Source organism: Hemiscyllium ocellatum, chromosome 6, assembly GCF_020745735.1.
Source record: "Hemiscyllium ocellatum isolate sHemOce1 chromosome 6, sHemOce1.pat.X.cur, whole genome shotgun sequence".
In the NCBI taxonomy this organism is placed as follows: Eukaryota; Metazoa; Chordata; class Chondrichthyes; order Orectolobiformes; family Hemiscylliidae; genus Hemiscyllium; species Hemiscyllium ocellatum.
This window is the reverse complement of record NC_083406.1, coordinates 25,764,756-25,784,211: the sequence shown is the minus strand read 5'-3', so window position 1 is coordinate 25,784,211 and position 19,456 is coordinate 25,764,756. Positions and strand designations below refer to the sequence as shown.

The following is a 19,456-nucleotide window of genomic DNA, read 5'->3' as shown; positions in this document are numbered from 1 at the left end:
ATGTTACTGAAACAGGTGGATTAGAAAATATCTATAAAGCTGAATCATGGACTGTGTACTGGGTCATAACCCAACTATCTGTCCGTCATCCATTGTTATGTTTGTGTTGGGTGTCATTTTAACTAAGAAATCCATTTTACGTAGGGAACTTGGTGATGACTCTCCATGGATTCTGTAAGCTATTCTTAAAAGAACAACTTTTAATTGGCTGTTTGGGTGATTACTAGTTAATATTTAAAAATAAGAAAAAAAGTTATGCTGATCTTGCGGTGGGAAATTTGTTTGGTTGCCATATCATACAAGGTTAAGAACAAGGAGAAGACCATCTCTGTCAGCAGGAATCCTCGCACAGGCAATTGTCACCATCAGCACTTTATGCACCAACTTGAGGATGGGAAACCCCTCCCACTAAAAGCTCGAGTTCCAGTCCTGAGGACTAAGGGGACCCAGACTCGGAGATAGAAACTGAGGTGTCTGAAAGTCAGTCAGAGGTCGTCACTGAGGGCAAGACCCCTGCAGCGGCTCATTGATGGTCTTTGCAGAACAGATGCTCACCTACTTATTATACGCCTCCCAACCAGATCCTGAAAGCAACAGGAAAGGGGCCATGGGCAAAAGCACTCATCATAGAGTGAGGGGGATCCCACAGACTCAGAGGGGAGGGTGAATCATGCTGATCACCCACACCAGTGAGATCAGTGCAAATGTTTGACACATGAATGAGGCATATGAAACTAAAAGGTATTAAATGTATTTCTTCATCTTTACTAAATTTGGTGATCTTGGATGAGGGTGATTGCAAATGTTAGCCTCAAATTTGAGACCAGTCTTGAATTTTTAGATCTGTTTGAAGTCTGTCCCATTTAGCTTGGTGACACTACCACAAATATGGTGGAGGATATTCGCGATTTGAGGACAGGACTTCATCTCCACAGTCTATGGGTTAAAAGGAGGAGATCTGCACTAGGTAACGGTACTCATTTGAAGAGCTGGTACAGACACAATGGGTTGATTGGCCTCCTGCACCATAAGGATTTGGTAAAAATTCAGGGAGTTCTTAGGTTGAGAATGGGTTCTCTTCTTGAGTCTATTCACAAGTTAATTTGTACGCAAGTCAGAACCCAATGCAGAATAATATTAAATAGCCATTTGTAAGAATATGAAATAACACAAGACAAGATTTTGCCTGCAACGTCGATTTTCCTGCTTCTTGGATGGTGCCTGACCTGCTGTGCTTTTCTAGCACCACTCTAATTTGGACAATACAAGATAAGACAGCACAGCACAGCAACAGCTCTTTTGGCCCATCTGCTCCTTCATTGGATATTAAAAATTACATCCCAATACGAGAGCATATCCTAAACTATGAATCCTCATAAGCCAGATGTTCGTGAAACAAGGACCCCCCTGTACATTGCATGAAATTATTGATAACTGTTGATCTCAGACTTATATTGTCATCTGCCTTATTACATTATAAGGTACAGTTCAGTGAATATATAATATATATATATATAGTGTTATGAAAACAGCAAAACATTATCTTTACTAAATAGATTCAATTAAAATAATATTTTGAGTGGAGTTAAATATTAATCCTTTTGCATATAATGAATGTTGTTGTCTTGCTATGCTACAGAGGATCAATTGCAGGGCTGTTTAGCTGCATTGCATTTCATTTCTCATTGCATTGCAGTTGTGATGGAAAACCATTGTAATAGTCATTAAGATATGTTCTCGTTCTAGTGATTCAAAATGTGTTGTAAAACACATAATAGGAGGGAACACTTTGCAACTTTTGCAGTTATGCATATTATTGGAACAATTTATACTAAATACCCTTATTCCAGTATTGCTTGCTCACACATTATGTTTGAAGGAGTGTGCATTCAATGATAAGTCCACAGAAGGACATTCTGGGATGATACCTGCATACTCACACAGACCTGGTTGTAATTCACTGTTCAGAAAAGAGCAGAGCTGTTCTTGCTAATATCAGTATTCAACTGGTTCAGAACATTAGAAACCAGGCTCTGAAATCTTAAAAAATATTTTGAGCTTAATGTGCAAGATAGAAATGTTATTGTGACATCTTCAAACTGAAATTAATTATAATGACAATCTAATAGTCAGTAAAAACTGTAATCATACTATTTTCATGCCATAGTTTACAAATTCTTATTAAGACTCAAAAGATGTTAAAATCAAAACTTAATTCGCACAGGAGGTATTAATTCAAATTCATTCCTAGCATGCTGGTACATATACAAATGCGTTTTCTTGATAAGTCAGCAGTATAAGAACACGTTTGAAGAGGCGATGATGGTATAATGGGAATGTCACAGGCTAAGTAATTCTGAGTCCTCAACTAATCCTTTAAAGGCCCTCTTGTCATGCAGTGGTAGTGTCCCTACCCCAGATTGAGAGGTCCAGTTCAAGCCTCACTTGTTTTGGAGGTGCATAATAATATCTCTGAATAGGTTGATTAGGAAAATAAGTTAAATTAAAAAAAACATGTTTTAAACTCTTATAGTGATAGACTGGTTCAAATTATACAAATGTTTATGTTAAGTTGCTCAACATATTGAAGTGAACTTCGCCATCCCATACACAGGCACCTGTTAAGGGAACAGGATCTTTGCACTGTATTGATCAGAGCAGAAGCCAATTATTATCCCTTTCATTAGGCAGCAAAATATCTACAGTCTGTATCACACGGAGGCTCTCTAAAGGGCCAGCTAGTTCAATTTGCCTTTTTGAACAACTGCATAGAAATGCTAATTTAACATATTCACAAATGATAGCTTAATTAAAAATTACCGGAATGGGATTTTGAGAGTGTTTTTGATTAATCAACAAAAGCAGTGCAACTGATTCATTATATGTTTTAACAATGTGATTCCAGATCTTGGCATGTTATTAAGGCTATCGACACACAGAACAATTTGCAATTCTAAAGCGCATTTAATGTAGTTAAATGTCCCAAGACATTTCGCAGCAGCTTTCTCAAAATAAGTTTAAGAATGAGCTGTGTAACGAAACAATGAATAGGTGACCAAACAGTTAGATATCTTATTAGATTCCCAACAGTGTGGAAACAGGCCCAACAAGTCCACACCGACCCTCCGAAGAGCAACCCAACCAGACTCATTCCCCTACATTCACCCCTGACTAATGCACCTAACACTATGGGCAATTTAGCATGGCCAATTCATCTGACCTGCACATCTTTGGACTGTGGGAGGAAACCGGAGCACCCAGAGGAAACCCACACAAACACGGGGAGAATATGTAAATTCCACACAGACAGTTGCCCAAGGAGGGAATTGAACGCAGGTCTCTGGTGCTGTGAGGCAGCAGTGCTAACCACTGAGCCACCATCTTAAAGATGGAGAGAAAGTTGTTGATACAGAGATATCTAGAATGTTGGACTCTGGGAGCTGAAGGCACAGCTGTCAATGGTAGAGTGGTGAAAGCCAGAAATGTGTAAGTATGAGCAATGTAATTACTAAAATAACAATATCGCAATTTTCAAAAATATACATAATATACTGATGTTCAATCTGTGATTTCTATTTAGCCTGATATCCTGTCGAGTATGCAGTTGTAAAAGTAAAATTTCAAACCATGCCTTTCTTCATTGTAAAACATTATTAATTGAAATGAATGAATAAAGGTTCAGCCAGTAATAATTGTATTTCCGAATATCTACACATAAAATGATCTCCATGAATTTCAAACAAATTGTCCTTACTCTTAGTACTGATGTTTTAGCTGCATGTGAAATATGTACTCACGATTCTGATATGCTCAGTGATGTTACAATCTTGCCACCTAATTGTCTTATCAGGTGCCACGACAATAGAAAAATATGACCTGCGAACAAATACTTGGACCCAAGCTGGAGTGATGAATGGCAGGCGGCTGCAATTTGGCCTTGCTGTCATAGATGATAAACTTTATGTGGTTGGAGGCAGAGATGGCCTGAAGACTTTAAACACTGTGGAATGTTACAACCCTAAAACAAAGACCTGGACTGTTTTGCCTCCTATGTCAACTCACAGACATGGTCTCGGTAAGAAATGTGCGGGTTTCAGTACATGGAAGAGATTGGAATTGTTAAGTGCTGACTGTTCTAAATGATAATCTTTTTTAAAAATTATAAAAGGATAGTTTTCAATTAGAATTCCCTTCTATCTTCCCGCCACCTACCCTCCAAAAATAATCAAGACGTTAGATGAAAATTTACAATCATTTGGTTTGATTTCTCACAGTTTTTGGAACATTTTCATACAAAGCCAATTTTTTCAAAAGCACTCTCACATGATTGTCAATGTTTTATTTGTAAAATGTTTTATGTATTTATAACTGGAAATGCTAAATGGGTTACAATGCTTCTATTTTCGTGTTTGTACTATTTTCAGTTGAATGAGCTTCATTTTCATATCAGACACTTGGAGGATTCTGTACTATTTGGAGAATAATTGTGTAAATACCTGGTTTTTTTTCGTATTCATTCATGGGATGTGGGCATCACTGGATGGGCCAGCATGTATTTCCCATCACAATGCCGACAGAGCAATTGAGGGACTGGTTATTTAAAAACTGACAATGCCAAACTAAGACAGACAATTCCTTTAAATAACCTTTCCTGTTATTTGAACAAAGCTGACAGTTATTTGTTTCAGACACGGAAAAAAAAAACTGAGGGAATATTCTGAGGTAAATATGAGAATCCCTGAGGAGCATTATAATTCCTGTGGCAGTCATGGAATAATTTCCATTCTCATCAATCTTGATTTACAGAGAACAAGAGACTTATAAAACCTAAAGTTTAGCAGCAACCCCCAATATTAGCAATGAATTCCAGGTTTTATTTGACAAGAGTATTGAATAAAAATAAATCTCTGCTTTTGCAATATGAATATGTGAGCAGTGTAGAATCTGCAATGCAATCAAGGATGTGATGTAATTGAGCATGATTAAAGTTCTAGTTTAATGACTTTAGTTCTCTGATTAAGTTAGTGGAATTTAATGTATTAGATATTACTACAGAGAGTGAGAGAGAGAGAAACGGCTGTTGGTTATGAAAAGTAGTCATATGGATATGTTGCTAGATTAACAAATTGTATCCTGGCTTAAAAACAGTTCTTGTTGAATATTTAATCCATTGATATTAAATGTAATGCATGTCTCCACTACATTAAATAAGCTACTTACTAGACTAGCATAACACATTGATGAGTTATCACAGATGATCAGTCATGATCATCATATTCAATGGCGAACAGGCTGGAAATGCTAAATGGGTTACAATGCGTCTATTTTCGTGTTTGTACTATTTTAAGTTGAATGAGCTTCATTTTCATATCAGATACTTGGAGGATTCTGTACCATTCTGGGCATCACTGGAGGACCAGCAATTATTTCCCATAACTAGTTGCCCTTGAGATGGTGGTAGCGATCCACCTTCTTGAACCAAATGGTGGACCTAAAATGTCATTGGATAGAGAGAATTCCAGATTTTGTCCCTTCCGAAACACTGAAGGAAAGGTGTTACATTCCCAATTCAGGTTGTTAAGTGGCCTTGAGGAGAATTTACAGATTATGGTTCTCCCATATATCTGCTGCCTTTGTCCTCCTTGGTCATACTGGGTGTATGTTTGGAAAGTGCTGTCTCAGGCATTTTGGTGAATCGCTACAGTGCATCTTGTAGATGGTACACAACTGAGCATCAGTGGTAGGTAAAGCATTTGTTGGGGTATGCGGTAAAAATCAAGTGGACTGTTTTGTTCAGGATGCTGTCAAGCTTCTTAATGTTGTTGGAGTTGCACTGTCCAAACAAGTGGGGAGCATTCCACCATACTTCTAACTTCTGCCTTGCAGATGATGGACAGGCTTTGGGGGAGTTGGGAAATGAAATACTCACTGCAGAATTCATAGCCTTTGAGCTGCTATGGTAACAATTGTATTTATATGGTTAGTCCAATTAAGTTTCTCGTAAATTAATCCCCAGAATGTTGAAGGTGTGGGATTCAGTGATGATGATGCCATTGAATGTCAAGGGGAGATAGATACACTCTCCTGTTGGTCATTATCTCACAATTAAGTGACACAAGTGTTACTTGTCACCTGATGGCCAAGCCTATACAATGTCCAGGTCTTGCGACATTTGAACATCAACTGATTCAGAATCCAATGAAGTCATAGAGTCATTGAGTCAGAGAAATGTACAGCAAAGAAACAGACCCTTCGGTCCAACTCATCCATGCCGACCAGATATCCCAACCTAATCTAGTCCCACTTGCCTGCACCCAGCCCATATCCCTCCAATCCCTTCCTATTCATATACCCATCTAGATGCCTTTTAAATGTTGCAATTGTACTAGCCTCCACCACTTCCTCTGGCAACTCATTCCATTCACATACCACCCTCTGTGTGAAAAATGTTGCCCCTGAGGTCTGTTTTATATCTCTCCCCCTCACCCTAAACCTATGCACACCAGATCGGGACTCCCCCATCTCAAGGAAAATACTTTGTTTATCCTATCCATGCCCTTCATGATTTTATAAACCTTTATAAGGTCACCCTTCAGCCTCCAACACTCCAGGGAAAACAGCCCCAGCCTATTCAACCTCTCCCTATAGCTCTGAATGGTGCTAGGAATATACCTAGGAATATAGCTCTGAATATACCTAGGACATCAGAACTAATTGGAGAGGGGCCCCTGTTATGCAGTGGTAATGTCCCTATCTCTGGACCAGGAGGCCTGTTTTCTAGTTCTAAATGTGAAATATCATTCATTCATAGAGATGTTCAGTCATGGATTTATGAAGACTGAAACCAGACTCTAATCTTCTCCAACAATGTCCTCCATCAGAAGTATTATCTGCATTATTTTACTTATCTCCAAATTTTGGAATGGTATATTTGGCTGCCCTGTCCAACAATCATCCCACTCCTTACTCTAAACATGTGCATGTTAACCAGAGCGACAAGACCAAAATGAGTCAAAGAACAAAACTTTTTTGAGTCTTCCTTTGTTCTTAGATTCCAATTGAAGATACACCAAGTACAACTCATCAAGATCACTGAAAACTATAAGTTATACGTCAACAAATGTTTACTATTTTGGGGGAATTGTTTGTACTTGTTTTCTCACAGAAACAGAGGAGATAAAATTCAATGAATATCCAAACTGCATGAAGAATCCTGTTTAGTCCAACATTTAATTATGAAGCTCTAACTGTACCACTTACAATTTCCTGTCCATTGAGTTGAGTGGCTGGGAAATCGGTCTCTCCATCTGAATATTTCTGATGAGCCACCACAACTGGAGAATGCCATTAGTGCCAGGTTTCAAAAGCTTTTCAATCAGTAGCTGGGGTCTTGCACTTTTTTCGTTGTGCGCTTGGAGGTGAGAAGGGAATTTATCTGGTGAACCAGGGACAGATGTAACCCTCGAGGAAAAAGTGAGGTCTGCAGATGCTGGAGATCAGAGCTGAAAATATGTTGCTGGAAAAGCGCAGCAGGTCAGGCAGCATCCAAGGAACAGGAAATTCGACATTTCGGGCATAAGCTCTTCATCAGGAATGAGGAAAGTGTGTCCAGCAGGCTAAGATAAAAGGTAGGGAGGAGGGACTTGGGGGAGGGGCGATGGAGATGTGATAGGTGGAAGGAGGTCAAGGTGAGGGTGATAGGCCGGAGTGGGGTGGTGGTCTTCCTGACCTCTCCGCCCCCACCCCACTCCGGCCTATCACCCTCACCTTGACCTCCTTCCACCTATCACATCTCCATCGCCCCTCCCCCAAGTCCCTCCTCCCTACCTTTTATCTTAGCCAGCTGGACACACTTTCCTCATTCCTGATGAAGGGCTTATGCCCGAAATGTCGAATTTCCTGTTCCTTGGATGCTGCCTGACCTGCTGCGCTTTAACCAGCAACACATTTTCAGCACAGATGTAACCCTGCCTCGAGTAGAATTCTTGGGTCAGAAAGCACAGTTGACCTTCCTATCCCAGGCTAATTGAGGTCCTTAATGATCAATTAATGACCATGTCGGGCTCCGTCACAGATTCACCGAGCTGTAGATGGGCTGTACCATGCTGGGGACAGCATAGGAGCTCAGTGGTTAGCACTGCTGCCTCACAGCACCAGGGACCCGGGTTCAAATCCACCGGTGGGCAACTGTAAGTGTGGAGTTTGTATATTCTCCCCTTGTCTGAGTGGGATTCATCTGAGTGTTCCAGTTTCTTCCAGTAGTCTAAGGATGTGCAGGTTAGGTGGATTGGCCATGCTAAATTACCCAGTGCTTAAAAATGTGTTGCTGGAACAGTGCAGCAGGTCAGGCAGCATCAAAGGAGCAGGAGAATCGACGTTTCGGGCATAAGCCCATTTCTGATCTCCAGCATCTGCAGTCCTCACTTTCTCCTAAATTACCCAATGTCCAGGATGTGCAGGTTAGATGGATTAGCAATGGGAAATACAGGGTTAGAGGGATAAGGAATGGGGGTGGGGTTGGGTGGGATGCTCTTCGGAGGTTCAATGTAGACTCAAATGGCTTCTGTGTAGGGATTCTATGATGCTATGCAGCGTGCATAATAGCTAAAACTGTGTGGTCAGCTCATCACTTGTGGGAAGGAGGATGCTGAGCTGTTGTTCAAAGGCACTCTGCCTCACTGGGAGATTGGACATCAGGAAGGCTGGGCCCAGCAGTGTACCAGTCAACTTCACACTTCATTTGCTTCCGACTGCCCCACACCCCGCCACAAACCTCCACTATACCTCCACACAACCTTTGTCTCAGCGAGGTCACTGTGCCTTCCTAAGCCTCCAGGGAATCTTCCTCAAGCAGCGGTAGCCATGGTCCCCTCTGTTGTGCTGTCGAGAGCCTGTGCCCGCTGACCAGGTACAGCCTGCTGGTGGCCTAACCACAGTCTGAACAGCATTTGTCCTTAAAATAGACAATGTGGTTCACTTGCAAGTTGTCTGGTTGGCTGGTGAGAGTCTTGATACCTTGACAAGGTTCTTCCTCAGTGTATCAGTGTTTCACCTGGTCAATCCCAGTGAATGATCCTATTGTCGATCAATAGTTTTCTTCTCACAATTTATCATCCTTTCTGATGGGCTCAAACAGTGCACGGCATGAACTCACATAGGCTTGACATCAGTGTTCAATATATAAAGAACTAAAACTTTCATGCTTTCCTTTGTTTCATGGAGAGTTTCTCTTCACGAGCCCTGTGGGCAGTGTCATGCTATCAGACAAAACTAACATGGTTAAAGTACCTACTATATCTCGAAAGTTTATCTCTCATCTCACACTCTCATCTGATTCTGTCAATTATCATAGTTCTCACCACTACCTGGATATTCTGGAATATATCCGTGTTCCTCATGCCACCACCACCAAAGACCACAATGCATCTACACAAGCATTAGCATTGCAGAGCTGCCCTGCATGGGCAGCACACAGTTTGGTTTGTGTCATGGTATGTGACAAGGGGAAATTTTCGGAGAAAATTTGGATAACCTGGTGGACAGGATAATGTAGAGAAGGGCCGTCCTCTTCTCTCAGGACTGGTAAAGGAGACTTCACTACCAGATACTGCCATCTTAGTCTGATGCTGCCACCTGAGTTATTGTCATCTCCACAGTTTGGAGGAAAGCTCAAGACTGAAAAAGGCTAATGATTATCTCCACTCCAACAGGATAGATGTCCTCATCTCTCTCTGCTACCTCACACTCATTGTGTCATAGAATCCCTACAGTATGGAAACAGACCCTTTGATCCAACGAGTCCACACCAACCCTCCACAGAGTAACCCACCCAAACTCATTTCCCTACCCTATTATCTTATATTTATCCTCGACTAATGCACCTAAGCTACACATCCCTGAGCACAATGGGCAACTTAGCATGGCCAGATCACCTAACCTGTGAATCTTTAGACTGTGGGAGGAAGTTCACACAGACATGGGGAGAATGTGCAAATTCCACACAGTCACCCGAGGGTGGAATTGAACCTGAATCTCTCGTGCTGTGCTGTAACAGTGCTAACCACTGAGCCACCATGCCGCAAGTACTCACTGCAATGACCTCTCAACAAGGCTCATGCTATACCACTCACACTTCTTCCCTCAGTCACACTCTCCACACTAATACCCTCTAGGGTGCTGCTCACTGTTGATGGCAAAACCCCATCCCCTCCACCAACCCGTAGGGCCCCGGTTTCCTCACATGCACTGTCAATTGCCTATCTATGTTGTGTTACCTCCTTCATATTGTATTCACCTCTGTATCCTATGATTCTGCCCCAATTCCTCATCATTAAACTCCCAGTCTCCCACAAGCAGGGCCAGTTCCCTGATAGCCCCTTCTCCATTTGGTGTTTATTATCAGAAATCTCAGCCTATATGTGGACCACTCCTTCAGCAACTTAGCTGGAGAGCCCCAATGATAAGTGAACAAAGCACTGTGTGATATCAATGCAGTTTCTGCACAGCACTCACAGGGCTGATCCTAACCCACCACCTGGACAGATTCCATGACTGTGACCACCCTAACTGGATGCCTGACTGTGCCCAATTCCTGACACTGATAATGGTGGTTGTACTTGACTTACTTGGTTTTCCCAAGATGATTCATGCTAAGTGCATTGTGTCTAATAAACCTATAGCTGGGCTCTTTAACAGCTTCTCTGAATGAATGCCAGTTTCTGTGGTCTTATTAATCCTTTGAACCTCATCCATGGCTTCAATTAAAGATCTGTTCTCCTATTGTGGTCTCAATACTCTCCTTGTTTTCTTCTTCCATTTGAGCTTATCTGCTTGGTCTTCTAAATTGCCCCTTTATTGCTTTGTCATATATCTATTGCTCTGACCTCAGTTTAAATTATTTCCCTCATGCTTAATTTTCCTAATGATGGTAATGACTTGTGCCCACCACATTTTCTCCTTGCACACCAGGGATCTTCACTTCACTCACAGATCCAGTATCAGATCACTGTCTGTGGCTGAGACTCGAACTGGGACTGTTCCTAAAAGTAATTGATATCTGATGCAATCTGGTGTGACTGGCATTTTACCACTGCACTTATCTCACCAGGTCTGAAGAGTTTCTTCCCTTGCTGGTAGATGTAACCTTGTAGAACATTGTCATGGGGTTGTCTAAGCTGACTCCTTGATTATTCATCTCTTTGTGCTGCTGACTGTCTGCCTAAATCATTGTTAAAACTGGAAGTGGAAATTTTGTCTGGCTTCACTGGAATTCATTCTGTGCATCTAAGTCAAATTCCAATCTGCACCACAACATACCATGTTGTATGAACATGCAATGCCAACCGTTGTCAACATGTGCTTGGGTAGATTTATGCCACCATTCTCCTTTATTGACTAGGTCTACAAGGCCTACTTTTCCTGAAGCGATAGACAAAGTCCATTATTTATTTTAACCAGAGGAGGCTATTGTCTTAATCAAGTTGGGGCTTATGACAAGATGGAAATCAAGTAAAAGTCATGCACCTAATAGGGAGGCAGTGCCATAGTGATAATATCTCTGGACCAGTCATCCAGAGACCCCAATTACTGTTGATTGTATTTCTCAGGGTATTATGTAGTGTTCAGTCAAACTTCCTGGTCAGATTTCCCCACCTACATACCTCTGGGGCCATATTTAAAGCCCAACTCCATAGACTTCAGTCCATGCTGCAGTCTAGGAACTATCTCTCATACTGCAGGGTCTCAGGTCAAAGCAAGCAGGACAGGAATCCAGAAATGCTGGCTGATGAAGTGGTCAAGAGAAGAACAGTGCTTTTTACTGCTGACTACTAAAAGAAACCATGCCAAAAGGCCCAGTCAGCCTGGACAGAACTTGCAACACTGTTAGTGCAGTGTTCAAAGTGAAAAACGATACCCAGCAGTGCCATAAGAAGGACAATGAACTTCTGTGCTGCACAATGCCACCACCTTCATTCTGCTACCACCTGCCCAAGGTCCAGCCCTCAGTCTACCTCTGCCACTGCATGTGCTCCTTATCAAGTATGGTCAACAATAGCTCAGTTTTGCATGCATAATTTCTACTCAAACCTCTTGCACATCTTATCCTCCCAAAGTACTGAAAACTCTTACCTCCGTGCTTCCTAAACACTCACTGAGGACACTTTATCACCTCTCTTGCTCTGGCATTGCCACCAATTGTTATTTCATCCACTCCCATCAGACTCATTCTCATTGTCTAATTGTTGAAAAAACTAGTTTTTACACTCCCCCCGCCAAACCTGCTACCTCACTACCTCACCTCATACCAACTCTTCCCACACTATCCCAACAGCAACATGTCTGACCTGCCTGTAATCCCTAGACTGATTTCACATGACCTGTAGGATTAACTGTGGCCGAGCCCCTGTCGTGTAATCAGCTGACTCCCTTGACTGATTTTGACTGTATGCCCTGGCTTCTTCTCTCAGTAATGATTCTTCCACTTTGACTTTCACACAGCACCATTTAACTGAAGCACGCGCAACATGTTTGCTATATAAGCTACAGTGTAGCTTGGATATTAACGTAGCACATTGTCATACAATGGCCTGTCTATACCTCACTGAAACATTTACTGCTTAGAGATCTATACCACCACAAGCTACCAGCCTTTTCCTTTCCCACAAAAAGCAATCTAAACCACAAAAGCTGTAACTTGGTGATATAGTCAATAGCACTGATGAAGCAAGCTAAGCGCCATAAGAAGTGTGACTCCAGGTCAGTGCGGAAGCATCCTGTAAAGTGCATTAGATATGTTGTTGTCTCTGCATGCAAAGCAACCTGGCAGAAGGATGTATTTGTAGGTGTCCAACAGCTTCAGAGTTGAAAGCTTGAAGTGGTGCGGGAGTTGGTCCGACAGCAGGCATAATGCAGTGAAGCTGGTTTCTTACCGATACTGACTTGAATGGATGAAGAATTGAGGAGGATATTTGTCCTGGAGCATGGAGGGGACAGTGTCACTAAAGTGAAACAGTTCGATGAAGTCCAGGCCAATCATTCAACGAACTGTAGCCACAAGGTGCCCACCATGTTTTACCTGTTGGGTTTTGTGCTTTTGAGTTGCACAGGAAACAGAAATAGAGATGTGCTTAGGGGAAATCATGATAGTATAGAGATATAACTGCACGGAAATAGGATCATTGCCAGTACTCAAGCGTAAGAATCTACACTCTCCATTGAAGGCTTCTGGAGAAAATCAGGGAGCATTTTCTTGATGTCAAGAATTTGGGACTTTCATTCTCATTTAATTTGGTCACCATACTTGCTCTTACAGGTGCACAGCAAGGAATGAAAATTCTGCCCAGTTTTCTTCACGTTCAATGTACCTTTTCACAGCCTAGTTTAGTTCAAAATATTTCTAACTCAGCCTACTCTTCTACTTCACGACAATGTTCTATCTAGCCCCCAACCCACTGTTCCATGATGTAATGAATCACCATTAATTAATAGTCTCAGAAAATATAATGCATAGATCCTTTTAACAATGCATTTTGTTGAAGTAGGAAATAGATACGAGATAACAAACCTTCCCTCAACACCTAATACTTTTTATTTGAAATGAATCACAATTTGCTACCCCCAGCTGACTAAGTATCTTCATTCTCCCAAATGTATCTAATTTTACATTGGGGAAAACAACACTGGAAGATTGAATCTTGCTACTTTAGTTAAATACCTGTAAACAGCCAGAAGACATACTAACTAATCTGACGATTCAGTTAGAAGTGCTATTGTTGAGTGCTTGATTGGACAGTACAAGGAGAGTGGTGAAAGGTAAAAGTGATGGTCTGAGATGAGTGTTCAGGTTATCGTTATAGATACTAGATTGATAGTTATTGTCGACAGTATTGAGGACAAGCAGAGGAATAAGCACAAAAGATGAAAGCTAAGAATGAATATTATAGTTAAGAGTCATGGGGAGGTAAATGACTACCATAAAAGTGCTGGCCTTTACAAGAGGTGTATTTTTATTGATGACTATTGGACTTAAATATTGGCAACAAAGGTTAGGCCTGGTCAGAGTTAACTTGCAGTGAATAGGAACACGCTTGCATCTGAATGCTGGTTTCCAGACCCAAGCTCCACTTCTGCTTGAGCACAAAAATCAAGCCTAACATTTGAATGTAATTATGAGTAAGCATTGTATTGTTTGAGGTCTGTTTTATGTTTGGACGTTTCTTTATTCAGCCTGGGACGTAAATGTTACTGAGTAGGCCAGCACATATTGCTCATCTTTAACTATCCTCAAGAAAGTGGTAGTGAGCTATCCTCTTGAAAAGCTGAAATCCTTGGAGTGTAGGTGCACACACAGTGTTATCAGAAAATAATTTTCAGGATTTTGACCCAGCAACAGTGAAGGAATGGAATTATAGTTCCAAGTCAATGCTGCTCGGAGGGGAACTTGCAGGTGGTGATGTTCCCATGCATATGCAACCCTTGCCCTTGCAGATTGGGGTTGGTGTTGTGGGTTTAGAAAGAGCTGTTAATTGAGCATGGATAAGTTGCTGCAGTGTATCTTATAGATGGAGCCCAATGCTGCCAGTGCTTCAGTAATGGTGAAGGATATTGGAGAAGGATGAAGTTGGTGGATGGGGTGCCAGTAAAATGGGCTGCTTTGTCCTTGACCATGTCACTAAAGTAACTCCACTATTTAGGAAGAGAGCAGAGAGAAAACAACAACTTACCTATACTTGCTTAGCATAGAATGGGGAAAACCTGCCAGAGCCCATTATAAACGATGCAATACCAAATCACTTGGAACGTTGGGCAACATCAGCATGGATTTACAAAGGGAAGTTTTGCTTTACAAAGCTAATAGAATTCACTGAGGTTGTAACTAGTACATTGGATAAGAGAAAGCCAGTGGATATGGTTTAGTTGGATTTTCAGAATACTCAGGCCCCACATAAGAGATTAACATGCAAAATTACATTGCAGCGGATTGGAGGTTATGTACTAAAATGGATCGAGAACTGGTCAGCAGACAGGAGACAAACAGTAGGAATAAATGAGTCTTTTTTCCAAGCGCAGGCAATGACTAGTGGAGTGCTGCAGAGATTAGTGTTTGGATCCTAGGTATTCATAATAAGCAAATCTTTTATAAAGTAACACTTATGGGACTAGGAATGTGTCAGTCAATCAACTATTCCGGTTGATTAACAGGTCCACACAATCAGTGTAAGAATACCACTAACATAATGCATGAGGTATACACATCACTATTGTACTTTATTTACAGCATAAATCACTTAAATAATAATTCAACTTTGCCTTAAATAAAACTTACTAACAAACAGCCTTATCATTCACACTTTAACTGACTACATGGATATCATGGAGATCACGATGATACAATAAAGCTCTGTGGTTCTGGATGTAGGTTTGCTCACTGAGCTGGAATGTTCATTTCCAGATGTTTCATCACCCAACTAGGTAATGTCTTCAGTGGGCCTCTGGGTGAAGCACTGTTCATGATTCCTGCTTTCTATTTATATGATTGGGTTTCTTTGAGTTAGTGATGTCATTTCCTGTGGTGATGTCATTTCCTGTTCTTTTTCTCACAGGGTGGTAGATGGGGTCTAACTCGATGTGCTTGTTGATTCAGTTCTGGTTGGAATGCCATGCTTCTAGGAATTATTGTGTGTGTCTCTGTTTGGCTTGTCTTAGGATGGATGTGTTGTCCCAGTTGAAGTGGTGTCCTTCCCTATCTGTATGTGAGGATACTAGTGAGAGAGGGTCATGGCGTTTTGTGGCTAGTTGATGTTCATGTATCCTGGTGGCTAGTTTTCTGCCTGTTTTTCCAATGTAGTGTTTGTTACAGTTCTTGCATGGTATTTTGTAAATGACATTAGTTTTGCTTCTTGTCTGTATAGGGTCTTTCAAGTTCATTAGCTGCTGTTTTGGTGTGTTGGTGGGTTTGTGGGCTACCATGATGCCAAGGGGCCCGATTCGTCTGGCAGTTATTTCCGAGATACCTTTGATCTAGGGAAGGGTGGCTAGGGTTTCTTGACGTGGTTTGTCTGATTGTCCGGGTTTGTTGCTGAGAAATCTGCAGACTGTGTTCATTGGGGACCCATTCTTTTTGAATACTCGGTATAGGTGATTTTCCTCTGCTCTGCATAGTTCCTCTATGCTGCAGTATGTGTTGGCTCGTTGAAGTGATGTTCTGATGCAGCTTCATTTATGGGTGTTGGGATGCTTGCTTCTGTAGTTCAATATTTGGCCCGAATGTGTTGTTTTCCTATAGATGCTGGTTTGAAGTTGCCCATTGGTTGATCGCTCTACTGTGACATCTAGGAATGGCAGTTTGTTGTTGTTTTCCTCCTCTTTCATGAATTTTATGCCAGTAAGATGGTTTTGAAAGTTTCCTCTAATTTGCTTTGTTTAGTCATGACAAAGGTGTCATCCACGTAGCGGACCCAAAGTTTGGGTTGGATAGCTGGCAGAGCTGTTTGTTTGAGTCTCTGCATTACTACCTCTGCTAAGAATCATGATATCAGATATCCTGTGGGTGTTCTGTTGGTTTGTCTGTAGGTTTTGTTGTTGAAGGTGAAGTATGTGCTAAGGCATAGGTCCACTAGCTTGATGATACTGTCCTTGCTGATGAAGTTGGTGTTTGGAGTATGTGTCTTTGGGTCTTCTAATAGTGTAGTCAGTGTTTCCTTGGCCCGGTTAATGTTGATTGATGTAAACAGGGCTGTTACAACCCCTGAGACAAACAACAGAAAATGACTTCACCACAGGAAATGACGTCACCGACTCAAAGGAACCCAAACATATAAATAGAAAGCAGGAATTACGAACAGTGCTTCTCCCAGAGGCCCACTGAAGATGTTACCTAGGAGAGTGATGAAATATCTGGAAATGAACCTTCCAGCTCAGTGAGCAAACCTACATCCAGAACCTCAACTTGAGCTATGAATCTTCTCAAAACTCACAAAAACTGTTTTTTTATTTAATGTTGGTTAATCGAGAGTGCCAGGTGATAAGATGATGTTGAAAACAAAGTTTACTGTGTTTATTATTGACTTTGATGAGGAAATTACAGATCATGTCTTCAAGTTTATAGGGAACACAGCGCTGAGTAGGATGATATGCTGTGAAGAGGATGCAGAGAAGTTTCAGTATAATTTGGACAAGTTAAGTAAGTGGGAACATACATAGCCGATGAAGTACAATGTGGATCACTGTGAGATACCAAAAGAGACAGGCTGGTTATTATCTGAATAATGATAAATCAGGAAAGGGGAACGTGCAATGAGACCTGAGTGTCCTCATACACCAGTCACTGAAAGTAAGCATGCAGGTGTAGCAGGCAATGAAGAAGCCAAATGGTATAATTAACCTTAATAGTGAGAGGATTCAAGTACAGGAGGATGGATATCTTGCTGCAACTGTACCGAGCGGGGGTAAGACCACACCTAGAGTATTGTGTGTAGTGTTTGTCTTCTTAGCTGAGAAATAACATTCTGGCTATAGATATGGAGGAGCCGGTGTTGGCCTAGGGTGGACAAAGTTAAAAATCACACAACACCAGGTTATAGTCCAACCAGTTTATTTGGAAGCACTAACTTTTGGAGGGCTGCCCCTTCTTCAGGTGGTTGAGAGAGTGAAAAGAAGGTTTACCAGACTGATCCTGAGGATGGCAGGACTGAAGGATGGGAAGACATTGGATCAATTAGGACCATATTCATGAGTATTTTGAAGAATGAGGGGGATCTTATAAAAAGCTATAAAATTATAACAGGATTAGACAACTGATGTCTAGAAAAGATGCTCATCATCTATGGATAAGTGGGCCTTTTAGGACTGGACGAAGGAGGAATTTCTTCACCCAGAGACTGGTGATCCTGTGGAATTTACTGCCACAGAAAACTCTTGAAGCTAAAACACTCAAACGTTTCAAGAAAGATGTAGACGTAGTTCTTAGGACTAAAGGGGTCAAAAGATATGCGAAGAAAGTGGGAACAGGGTACAGAGTTGGATGAACATCCATGACTATATTGAATGATAATACAAGCTTGAGGGACAGAATAGCCTATTCTACATCCACATTGTGCTTCAAAGCTGAAATGATAAACTGAGGTTCCACACACCTGCTTGCATGGGAACATGCGGTCCCATTGAAAAAAAAGAGCAGTAGTTATTTCTGGTATCCTGACCAATATATATCCTTCAGTCAACATCAAAACAACTAAATTCAAGTCAATTCCAATTCCAGGGAATTAATTAAGTGCAAATGAGCTGACATTTTACCTCATTTCCAACAACAATGACACTTTAAAAGGTATTTCATCGACAATAAAGCAATATACAATGTCTGATAGTAATGAAAGAAATTAAATAAACTTAAGTCCTTCTTCATTATCACAACTTAATAGCAATGTATATTACACTATTTTGGTGAAAAAAAGTCTTTTAAATTTGAATAGTGGAGTGTCAGCAGCAGGGAGTTCAAATAGATTCAAAAGAGTGACAGTTATAGAAACAGCTTAAAATGATTCATTAGGTATATATTTGTTTTTCCACTGCACGCATCTGTTTTGCCTTTGCAAAGCCCTTGGGATGTTTACATTGTTAAAGGTGCTAATTGTTATTCAGTTCTCTATTGTTAAAAAGTCACCGGGAAATGAATGATTCACATGTACTGGAATTAATAAGAGCATTGCAATTTGACAGTGACCACATGGAAAGAAAGAGATGATGTTAAAGCAATTCATGTACTATGCCAACAGCAATATAAGTCTGCACTCCCATTCCGAGGGATCATCATAAAACCTCTGCTGATAATTGCAATATCATTACAACATTTACAAATAGGACAAGTCTCCTCGTTCTACTGTCAGTGTAAAAGCCATCTTATCCTGTAAGCTGAAGCACAAGAAGCACTGACAACATGGGGTTTCACTGGCGAAACATTACTGGTTTGGCCTGCTCTTACAGTGATGTTCTCTAATATTATCAGTGCTTTTTGTGCTTCAGCTTATAGGATAGGATGCTTTGACACTGACAGCAAAACCAACGGATATATCCTATTTTTAAATGTCATAATGATAGTCAATTATCAGCAGAGGTCCGACAGTAATCCCTGGGTATAGGAATGTAGAAAATTGCTGACTCGTATTGCTGTTAGCAACGCTGTATAGATAATCTTTGTCATTTGATGAAAAGGTTTTCTTCCAGCCACCAAACTCATTGCAGCTGGTTGAGACATTGTTCCTCTTTCATTCAAAATCATTGCTGACATCCTCAGTAAGGCTCCACTCTCATTCTTATTTATTGGCTTAATATTATCTTGCTTTTCGTTCTCCTCAGTAATGTTAAGAGCAAGACATTGTAGTCCATAGTTTCCAACTTGAAGTTGTGACAGTTTCCTCCTTTTCTATTTTGTGAACGCCAGATCTAGAAATATAACTTG

The 19,456-nt window shown here is 41.0% G+C and overlaps 1 protein-coding gene across 1 annotated transcript in view; it reads left to right on the top strand.

Annotated features, from left to right (window-relative positions):
- LOC132816620 (kelch-like protein 1) overlaps positions 1–19,456 on the top strand; it is a 402,871-nt gene that overhangs the window by 336,415 nt on the left and 47,000 nt on the right. The window contains exon 7 of the mRNA XM_060826433.1: positions 3,851–4,075. Coding sequence (XP_060682416.1) covers positions 3,851–4,075 — 225 coding nt within the window. The remainder of the gene's footprint in view (positions 1–3,850; positions 4,076–19,456) is intronic.